The 11,490-nt window shown below is 49.5% G+C and overlaps 1 protein-coding gene across 1 annotated transcript; it reads right to left on the reverse strand.

The window, feature by feature from the left end:
- Positions 1-9,490: 9,490 nt before the first annotated feature.
- On the reverse strand, positions 9,491-11,074 carry FOXI2 (forkhead box I2). The gene is made up of 2 exons (XM_019644091.1): positions 10,564-11,074; positions 9,491-9,933 (listed from the first exon to the last, which is right to left on the reverse strand). The coding sequence occupies exons 1-2, from the start codon at positions 11,072-11,074 to the stop codon at positions 9,491-9,493; spliced, it is 954 nt and encodes a 317-aa protein (XP_019499636.1).
- Positions 11,075-11,490: the final 416 nt, after the last annotated feature.

The following is an 11,490-nucleotide window of genomic DNA, read 5'->3' on the forward strand; positions in this document are numbered from 1 at the left end:
CTGGGACTTGAGGAAACATGGACAAGCTGCTGCTTAAGGATTTATTAGGGATTTGGGGGGAGATGGAGAGAGACAAAGGGCACCATAGGCAAAGCCTGGCCCTGGCACGCTTGGCGGGAGGGAGGGAGGTGAGACTGGAAGATGAGAAGATGGAAGACTGGAAGACAGACGTCATGGAGAATGAGAGTGGAAAGATGGGGAAACAGTTTGGGCAGACGGAACAGAACGTTGTGATAGGGTCCAAGCGATAAGGAATTTGGACTTGATCTTAGACTCATGGTGTTTTAAGACCTCTAAGAGGGGTGTTTTAAAACACAAATATGGTGGTACCGTAAACAAAGGATTAGAGGGCACTGGAGCCGGGACACCATTGGAACATGCTAGACAGAGATGATAGGAGCCTAAACCAAGACTGTGGCCATGGAGGTGGAGAGGAAGGTTCCGAGGAACTGGGTTGATTGACAAAATAGAGGCACTTAAGGGAGGGAGTGACCAACTGCCTCGGAGGACCACAGAGAATACAAGACTAGCAGTCGGCTAAGTGGGGAGGGCACAGCCTTCCAGGCTGGAAATGTTGAATTAATATCTTTTGACTTAAATTCTATTTTTAAATTAATTTTGTCATCCCAACTTTCTTTTCATTAAAATGTGCCTGCCATAGAATTAAATTCTGCCAATAGAATTTAAGTCTCTTCACTTTCAATTTCCTTTGAGGTCTAATTCTAGGTATATTTCTTATCAGCAGCTTATAGCTAGATTAAAAATACATAAATCTAATCCTCTGACTTTAATAGAGAAGTTTAGCCATTTACATTTATTATGGTTAGCTATGTATTTGGGCTCTTAGTGTCATTTTATTTTGTGTTTGTTCGCAATGATTTTTTTCCTCACTCTGCTTTCCTGTCATCTGATAAATCATGTGTTGGCAACTTCTTCTGTAAAGATCAGATGATAAACATCTTAGGCGTTGTGGGCCAATGGGCAAAATTGAAGATATTTTGTGACACTTGCATAACAAGAGAAAAAATAAATTATGTTGATGACATTGAAATTCTGATATATAATTACAGTACAACTAAATTGAGGACAAAAGCTAATAGTCTTCAACAAGTTTCTTTTTTCCGGACACTTTCTGGATGAATTTCTTCAACTGCTGCAGCCAAACCCAGTTTAATGGGCTCCTCCTGGGTCAGCAGCCATCCCCTGGAAGAAAGCAGCCTGGCTAACAAATGAGACACCCCAAAACTCACTGTGGTTGCAACCTTGTTTCCACATTCTTTTTTTTTTTTTTGAAGAAATATCACTGTGGTGAGATAGCTCCTTATAAATGTTCTGGTTTTTCTGATCATTGCTGTTCTGAATGATATTTTGTATATTTAATAGATGTTATCTCATTAAGCCCTCACAACCACCCAGTGAGGCAAGTGTTATTATGCCCATTTTATTGATGCAGAAACTAAGGCTCTGACCGATTGACTGACTCGTTTCCCAGAGGCCACAGATTATACTGAGCTGTGTCAGCAGGAACCTACCTACCCCCTGCCTCTGATTCTTCTGCCTTCGAAGTCCAATCTTTCCCTGACACCCAAAGTCACGGTTAGGTGCCCCTCCACCTGTCCCTGCAGCAGCTGGATGGACTGCATCACCTCCCCCCAAGATTATGGTCTATGTGGGGGGGAGCCTGCCTGGTTCATTTCACAGTAGCATCCCAGCAAGTCAATGAACTTCTTGGAACTTCAACATCACACGTGGTCTCGGAGACCCTGTGCTATAGTGGTGACCCTGGGATTTGCAGTGTGTGTGGCCATGGGAGCTGCTCTGGTCTTTGATGCAGCCGGGGTCTGTGACGAGCTGTGATGCAGCCAAGCAGCCAAAGACGTCATGGAAATGAATGTGCATGTTGTGTTCAGGAAATCTGTATTTATGGACATTGAAATTTCAATTTTATTTCATGAAATATTTGTGGGCTTGTTAAACCACCACACAATGTTCAAAACCACTGGTATCTCGGTGGGCCACACAAGCTGTGTGGTAGGCCAGTTATGATGAATAATTTGGAATTTCCTGCTGTAATGTTGTTGTTCCTTCTCTCCCATTGGGAAGCTAGAGGTTGTATTTCTGTTCATTTAGCGATTTCCCTTAATATTAAAAATCATACCTACTCAAATATATTTTATAATAAAGAACAGTCATAGTTTTGCTTTTTAGAAGTATGCCCACTGAATTATGATTTTTATAATGAAGTCCAAAAGCCAATCATGTCTTGTTTTAAAAATCATACCTACAAAATTATATATTTTTATAATAAAGTCCGAAGTTGGTCATGTTTCTAGTCTGTGCCTGGCCTTTCACAGAAATGGTACACGGTGGATTAAGTTCTCAAGAACAGAGTTTGAGGATCAAGGACACGGCGCTTCTCTGCCTGCCGTCCCCTTCATGACATGAAAGGGAGTGTAGACGGTGGGAAAACCATGGACTTTGGAGTCAGACAAGTTTGACTTTAAGCGTGGTTCCCAGCCACCCACGCCCTCACCCTCCCTCCTGCAGCCCCCTTGGGGCAAGTCTCTTAACCCCTGCCAGCCCTGTTTTCTCTGTTGTAAAGCTCTGTTAGTAATCTCTCCCTGCCTATTAGCATCTAGTAAACATCCGTCTATGGAGTCCCTGCTCGCAGCAGCACTCGGTAACAGGTCATCATCACTCAGGCCAGCCTGATGTGTCTTAGCCGGGTTCATTTCAACCCAAGGGGACTACGTTCCTAAATTCAAAGCCCCAGCTGTGCAATTTTTGCTCTCTCTTGAACTCAGCCTGTTTTGCAACAGCATTTGTAAAGTGTCTGATTCCATCGCCTCTAAACTGAACGTGTCCATTGGACAATGCCCACAGCACCGTGTCTGGTTTTGCGAAAGCCGGGTCCAGCGGATAGGGAACTGGACGTGGTGTGTCAGCAATGGCTCATCACTCTACTCTCAGCTATGCTAAAAGTCTTTTGTAATGTGGACACCCCATTAGGCCGTCAAGGGAGCTTTGAGGTTGCCGAATCAATGAGCCCACGTGAAATCTGAGCTGAAGAGTGGGGTCCCTCCTGAGAGGTCAGAAGAACCTGGAAACATCCATCTTACTAGTTACTTGAAAATGTACGACTTTTCCTAGTTATAAATCTCATTTTAATTTTGTGCCTGCAACGAATGCATAAATATGGTATGTGTGCCAGCACACTTACACATTCAAACCCTGAAAGTGAAGAACCATTCCTGTCAGTGATGAAAAAAATAGTCTTGACAATAAAAAAAAGTATTATTGCTGTAGATTCTTATATTTCTTATGTTTATTACGTACCTTTCATGTATTATATATACTAACCATGGCATTGTAGAAAAATTAAAGCAATAGTGAATAACCACAAATAAAAAAGTTTAGGGGCAATAAATCTCTTAAGAATTGCACAGTGGGTTAAAAAGTACAAAGTTCCAGCTGTAAGATAAATAAGTCTTGGGGATGTGATGTACAGCATCTTGACAGCATTAATAATCCTATATTGAATATTTGAAAGTTGCTAAGAGAGTAGATCTTAAAAGTTCTCATCACATGAAAAAAACGTTGTAACTATGTGTGGTGATGGGTGTTAACTAGACTTCCTGTGGTGATCATTTCAAATATCAAATGTGTGTACACATAGCAAATCACGCTGTACACCTGAAACTAATATAATGTTATTTGTTAATTATATCTCGGTCAAAAAGAAAAAAAATGGCATAACAAATGATTCTTTACATGAGTCTCTTCCTACCTCCCCTTTTAATTTTTCTGATATTGCATTGTTTAAGTGGTATGGCACATTGCTTTCAAATTCCCCCAATTAAAATATATGATGTGGTTTATTCCTTTTAGCAGAAATTTAAGAATTTAAAAAATCCAAGAAGGCAATGTCAATAAAGTGACGAGGCAGCAGCCCTGTACCACTCAGGAGTACAGAAAGAGCATAAAGAATTAAGCGCCACATTTTCAAGAACCCTGAAACAGAAACCTTTCATTAAAGTATTAATTCTGCTCACTGCAGAAGTCCACCTTCCTCTAAAATGACCTGCCCTTAGGCTGCTCGGGGTAAAGTGGACAGAGCGAAGTGAGATCCAGTCAAAGGCAGCAGAGATGTTTGGCTCAGGTGCAGGAGCTAATGGGTGCCTTGGGCAGGCCCAGATCGCTGGTGCGTGGAGATGGAGGTGATGGATGGCTGGAACGGATTAGGGGCCTGCAGACAGGTAGACCCCAGACTCTCAGAAGAAGGCAGTAAGAGCTATGTGTGGCACAGGCGTCCTTTACCTCTCCCCACCGTTTTGTCTTGTTCAGCCCAGGCCCTGTGGAAGGAGCCCAGAAGCATATGCAGCCCAATGCCTGTCCTCAGAGCCTCCCTGCCGTCCTGGTAGCTAAGCCTTGTTCTGCACGAGGGGGTTTAGATCTGGGGAGAGCAGAGAAAAAAGGCTAGGGTGTCCTGGGATATACCAGGGCATCACTGGTAAATATGGAAGCATCCCTCAGAGAAAGGTATACGTAGCGACTTCCCACCACCGTGTGGCCTTGAAGGTGTCAGCCTAGACCCCCTGGGACGCCATTTGTATTATTATGGCTGCTTTCATGTTCCACGTAGGGAACTTATGAGGACCAACCAAACCTTCCTGGCCTCGCCTCCCACTACACCTCGGAATTTTCCTCTCCCAGCTCCTCGCCGCCTCTGCGCACAGCCCTCCAGCACAGGGCCCTCTGCCCGACGACACTTGTACTCAGGGCTGTCTCATTCATTTTTGTATCTGGAGAGCCCAGCAGAAGGCCTGGTCCTCTGTCAGGGGGAACCAGGCCCATCCTAGGAGACTGGGGGCCTTATGATAGGAGGGAGAGTGTATGGCACGCTTAGGGTACAGCTATATGCACACATTCATTTATTCATTCATTCATTCACCTCCTCCCACCTGGGCGTCGACACTGGGATGCTACTGTGAAATGAAGCAGGCAGGCTCCCCCCCACATAGACCATAATCTTGGGGAGAGGTGATGCAGTCCATCCAGCTGCTGCAGGGACAGGTGGAGGGGCACCTAACCGTGACTTTGGATGTCAGGGAAAGATTGGACGTTGAAGGCAGAAGAATCAGAGGCAGGGGGTAGGTAGGTTCCTGCTGACACAGCTCAGTATAATCTGTGGCCTCTGGGAAACGAGTCAGTCAATCGGTCAGAGCCTTAGTTTCTGCATCAATAAAATGGGCATAATAACACTTGCCTCACTGGGTGGTTGTGAGGGCTTAATGAGATAATATCTATTAAGCATCTAATAAACACCTTATCACCTTGATGTTCAATTAATGTCTGATGGATGAATGGGTGGCTCTTGGGGGTAAAGAAAGTCTTACCAACTCATCAGTTCAATTTGCTCCATATTAAAGCAGGGATACAATCGTGATTTATTTTGGTGAAATTCCAATTTAACATACCATTCATTTATCCTCCATAAACTGAGTAAAACCAAGAATATGTCACATTCTTTGTTCAGCCACTGATAATAACTGATCAAAATGTCAATTTATTGTAGGTGCCAGGCACTTAGCCTTAAATAATGTTGCTTAGCAAATTTTATATTAGATTAAAAGAAAAAGAGTTTCCAGAACTTCAGCTAATGGATGCAGAGGGACGTGCCAAAGGAATTCATACCCCAGGCGCCCTGGAGAAGGGCCAGCTTTGAGCACAGTGGCTGCCATCTGCTGTCACCCTCAGACCATAGATTTTCTAATAAGAGGATGGCTTTTATGTTAAGGTTCCAACTGGCGCTGTGCAGAAGGCAGCAAATGGGCTTGCTCCAGCCCTGAGTAGTGGTCAGCTCCAGGCCTAAATCACAAGGAAGCTATAAAACTGGGAAGTCAAACACATCCTGAGTTAGCAAAATGGGAAACACAATGAGGTGTATTTAAAGACACGATGTGATAATTGGGTGTTTACAAATGACATAGCTTATTGACTTGACCGGAAAGTCATCATTTTGGAGCCAAATAGCCACAGTCCAGGCTGTAATCGCTCCTTCGCCTGTCTTACCACTGGAATGAGGCTCTGTGAAGGCAGCAATGGGCCTTGGCTAGTCACTGAGGGCTTAACTGGCAGTGGAAAAGGTTTCTTGAATGCATCACATTTGATTAGGGCATGCAAGGTGACTCAGCTCCTATTGCATTCTGTGATGTTTGCACATGTGCCTCTCCATCTGAGGTCAAGTCCTGACTGCAAACGTGACATTCTCACACTATTATTTGAAAACACTATGCCTTGGAGTATCAAGGGTAGGTGCTGAGGATACGTGCACATGAAGGTGTATTTCTGAATTTGGGCCACGGAAAGGTTGCACTGCTCGCAGGAGTCCTTTTGAGCTCTTGTTAGATGAGCTTCTTGAGATCACTAAGTCCTCTGACTCACTTTCCTACTAGCAAAATGGCGATGAGCTTCACTTTCCCGTTTCACTGAAGAGTTGTGCTGATTCCTGTACCCTTACTTCCCTGAATGAAAAATACCACTTGCTTACTTAGGAAATTAAAGATTGAAAATTGCACATTGATATCCCAAGGCAGCTTTGCTAAAACGCAAAACTTTTGTCCATCATTAATAAACACACTCAACGTTTCATCAGTAAGTGAAATGTGAACTCATGTCTTGAAATCTCTGCTCACTTTTTAAAACTAGTTCCTACGCTTCTTCAAATACTTTTAACAAAGTTTTGAGTATTCATCATGGTCTTCTTTGCATGGGGACTCCTGTTCACCTGATGACAAATATGTTTCCAGCGGGGACCACAGCTCACTTTATTATTATGCTGTTTGGTTTTCAATCACTTGAGAATTTCCACTACTGTTTAGCAACAGAAAGGATTCCTAATAACCTGGTATTTTGGCAATTTTAATTGTCTTTCCTCTCTGACATTTGAAACAACTTGTTTCCATATTTGAAACTTTTCGACACCGCCGAAATGTTAATTCAGATTAAGAGCTGTTTATTCCAATGCTAGACCATCACGTGCCCATAACATCACACGGAGGAACTTCTTTTGTAAAGGCTTACAATTATTTTTAAAATGATTTGAAATTTTCTATAGCTTTGCTCTCTCAAAAACAACAAGGGGACAGAGAAGTGGAGAAGATGAGGCCTGTCCTGTGGTGAGAAGATTCTCCTGGCCTCCTGTCACCAGGAGGCTCAGGAGTTGGTCCTTCAGTTGTCCACCTACAGCCTGCCTTCGAAACTATGGGCAAGTTCATTGAGCCCAGAAGAAAGCATTTAATTACAAACCCATTACAAACTGCTTTGTTCTGTTTATTATTTTGATTTCAGCACACAGATTCTTTCCTCTGGGGAAACGCTTCTTTGAGATAATGAGAAGTGGCTTTGTGAAGGCAACTGCTCAAAGGCCCACAGACTGCATTTGCCCCCCCACCCACTGCCCCCCACGTGAAAACACATCCACACACATGCACTGTCATGGAGGAGGGATGGATTCTGAGTTCCGAATACCCTGCGCTGCTAGAATTATTTTAAACTGCAGTTCTCATAAAGATTCTATTTGATTATAGCATTACCTATTAATGATATAAATAGCTTGAATGCATGAACAATTTTTGAACCACAAAAAAAAATGTTTAGTTAAACAAACCAAAAGTTAAAAAATCTTGAAAAGTTTTTTTCTCAATTTTAACAGAAACACTACTGTTGGAAAACTTTTAAAAAGCCCCATTCTCACCATGTTCTAGCAGTCATGCAGCTATGATACAAAACATTTCTATACATATTTTCCAGCCAATTTTCTTAAAAGCCCATTGATTGTCAAACTGTATGTTGTATTTTCCCAATGCTGTCAAACTAAGTTAAAAACAAAAATTTTTCTTTCCATGTTTCCTGCAAACACAAAGTCTAGACTAGAGATGTTGGAAATACTGGCGGAATTCTTCTAATGTATGAAACAGCATATATATTCAAGTCACTTTTATTGGTGTTTTTTTTTAGCAATTTATTTTATTAAAATAGGCTCGAGATAAAATTCTTTTATTTATAAGGTAAGGACTTTCTTTTCCTTTCTGGCCTTCTTTAATTGTATTCCATTTGGGGAGCGTTTCCCCCAAAGAGATTCGAGGTTGGCTGTAAGTTTGGCTGGGCAATATGATATCTCAAGCAGAACCTTGGGTAGCAGAGATAAGATGAGTCAGCAACTTTCTGGCTGCCACCAGGGACTCAGTGAAACACGACCCAGGGTCCAAACTTACTCCAATTGTTGGATTGTTCTCTTCAGGCCTCATCCTCCACACACACAGGCACACACATACGCACATGCGCACAAGCACACCACTGTTCATCAGGGCTTCTGATGGGGGCAGCTCTATAAGCGACGGACACCAGTGCCGTGGTGGTTCCAGCACCAGGGCAGCATTGAGCCCAGCAGTCAGATTTGGAGCTAACCACGCAACTTGCATTGGATGGAGGCCAGGGCTCGGCTCCCTACATTCACTGTCCTCTTCCAAATTCGCTGTGTCCTTTCCCAGCTCTCGTTCAGAAGGGGCCTCCAGCGCCCGCCCCAAGGGCAGGGAAGGTGGGTGTGCCCGTCAAGCACTGGTAGCTCCAGGGGGTACAGAAATGGCCCCCAGAAACTCTGGGGGCAAGGAGGCCAAAATGTCACCTCCCAGTGGCTGTAGGCTCCAAAGATAACCTTGCAGGTAAATACAAATTGGGGGTGGGAGACGCTTGAATTCACACAGGAGGCCTCTGCTCAGCTCTGCATGCAGGAGGCAGCTCGGGCGCTAATTGGGGGGGAGGGGCTGGAGAGAGAGGAAAACAGGGTGGCCTGGGGCCTGCTTCACCTGAGAGTGTGTGAGTGCAGGTGCGGCGGGGGCCAACCTGAGACCATCTGGGACTCTTGGGTGCTCCTGTGGTAGCCAGAGACGCCTGGTCTTAGGGCAGAGTCAACGGGACCCCGTGCTGAGTAACAAGGCAGAGGGCTGGTATCCCCAGCGGCCGGTCCCTGCTCTGCTCGGGCAGCCCTCCTCCTCCCTTCCGTCCCAGGCAGCTCCGGCCATTAGAAAGGACCTCTTACACCTGCCCCAGATTCCTCGCTGCACACACCTGGTGAGGGTGGAGGGACGCCCGGAGCCCGACTGGGGCGGCTCCGGAATCCTGTGATCCTCCCTGGAATGTCGAGGGGGCCAGGCTGGGCCAGGGGAAGAAATCGGCCACTGGTGGGCCCCGGGTGGAACAGGGAGTGCGCCGTTGCCCCATCTGAATGGGCGCCTGGGTGCGGGGCACACACAAAGGAGCCACCCGGGAGGCTGAGGCACCTCTCGGCTCAGTTCCCTGCGGGCCCCGCCCCCGGCTCTGCGCTCCCCCCGCAGCCGGACCTCTGCGGTGCCAACTGTCACCAGGTGGGAATCCGGGCTTCGGCTAAGCGCCTCTGGATTGGGCGCTCGGGACAGTCCCTGGGCTCCCTTCAGACTTCGGTCCCTTCCCGACCGTAGACGAAGTGACCGACACAGAAGCCGGTGGCCTCCGCCTGATGGCCACTGGAGAAGCTAGGAGCAGGGCCAGGGGACTGGGCACCGTGAGCGGCGACCGTTGTCGGTCTCCCGAAAGAAAAGTCACCCGCCAGGCCTCCAGGGAAGGTACCAAGGCCACCAGCCAGGGCGCCCATGGCCGAGGCGAAACTGGAGAAGCAGGCGGCAGCCTGGGGTGCAGGCGGGGATGGCGAGGCCTGCAGGTCCCGGGACGCGGCTCGCAGGGCGTCCCGCTCCAGCGCCCTGGCTCCTCCGGGGCTGCGGGCTCCGCAGGGAGCGGCTGCGCTCGCCTCCCCCCTCCTCTTCCTCTTCCGTCGGAAGTTCCCGTTGTCGAACATCTTCTCGCAGTTTGGGTCCAGGGTCCAGTAATTGCCTTTGCCTGCGGAGGAAGACAGGGCTCGGTTCAGGAAACTCGGGGCTGAAGGGCCAGGGTGAGAACGTGAGAAGTGGAGGTTAACTTTGGGAAGATCCCCCCACTGGCTCCACCCAGGGGCCCCTCACCTCACCCCAAACCGCGAGGCGGCACTCTACCAGAGCGAATAGGCCTCCACAGCCAGGCTGGGAAGAATTTGCGCTTTCCAGAAAGATCGGACAAGGGCGAGCCCCAGAAAATACTGAGCTCCCCCCTAAGCTCAAGGCCAGGGAGAAGGCCCACAGGTGCAGAGCCTCTGGACTCTGGTCCCAGCGCTTCCCAAAGCGGCACGTCATTTGAACCACCGGTCCCCGAGTAGGCACTGCTTCCCCATTTTACAGACGGGGCGCCGAAGCTGGCAGACTTAGAGACTCAGACGACTGGACCCCAAGTCAGGGCCTGTGGGTTCTGGGCGCTCTGTGCGCCTGTCTGCCACCGAGCACGTCCCTCCCCCCGACCTCACCCCCCTGCCTCAGTACCCCTAGCTGTACCGCGAGGGCTGCGCGGCCCGAGGCCGTCCCCACCCCTGGAGAACCAGCTGCCCGGGGGCGGGAACCCGCGGACTCCTGGACGGGGCGGTCCGCGCGCCTCGGTTACCTGGGTCGTCCTCGTCGCGGGGCACCTTCTTGAAGCAGTCGTTGAGCGACAGGTTGTGGCGGATGGAGTTCTGCCAGCCCGCCTTGCTGCGCTTGTAGAAGGGGAAGTTGCCCGCCACGTACTGGTAGATCTGGCTGAGCGTCAGTTTCCGCAGCGGCGCGCTCTGAATGGCCATGGCGATGAGCGCCGAATACGAGTAGGGCGGCCGCACCAGCCTCAGCAGCTCCTGCTGGCCGGAGAGGCTCAGCCAGGCGAGGTCGGCGCCAGCCAGGCCGCCCGGGACGCCGAGGAGCTGGCCGGGGGCCGCGTACCCGGAGGGCGCGTAGGGCGCCGCGGGCCCAGGTCCGGGCGCGTAGGGCGCCGGGCTGAGAGCCGGTGCGTTCAGCCACAGGCGCGGGCCGCCGCCCGCCGCGCCCGGGTCACCGCGCCCGAAGCTCGCTGGGTTCGCGGCCGCCCGGGCCTGGCTGTGTGGGGCCGGGCAGACACCCGGGCCGTCGCAGTATGTGGCCATGTCCAGCCGCTCCCGGGCCTGGCCGGGCGGCTCCGCGCCTAAGCTCATGGGCTCTCCATCCAGCGCGGCCGCTAGCAGCTCGGGGTGCCGCCCGCCGGGCCCCGCCAGCCGCCCTTTAAATGCCGTCGGGGTCCGAGCCCCAGGTGAGCGTCGGTGGCGAGCCTCCTCCCCCGCCAGCTTTGGAGGAGCGTCGCCTCCGTCTCCGTCCCCGCCCCGGGGTCAGCTTTCCGCCCCGCCCTGGTCCCGTCGCGCCCCTGACGAGCTGCCCCAGTAACTCCCCCAACCCTGTGCCTCTTGCGCCGCAGACCGAGTCGCTCTCGACCTTTGCCACGGGCGCCCAGGGGCACAGGGTTCCCGCGGATCCCCGCCTCGTCAGCCTCGCAGCCCCAGCCGCCCTGGGTCCTCGGGCAGGTGCC

This window comes from Hipposideros armiger, unplaced genomic scaffold, assembly GCF_001890085.2.
Source record: "Hipposideros armiger isolate ML-2016 unplaced genomic scaffold, ASM189008v1 scaffold_85, whole genome shotgun sequence".
Taxonomy (NCBI): Eukaryota; Metazoa; Chordata; class Mammalia; order Chiroptera; family Hipposideridae; genus Hipposideros; species Hipposideros armiger.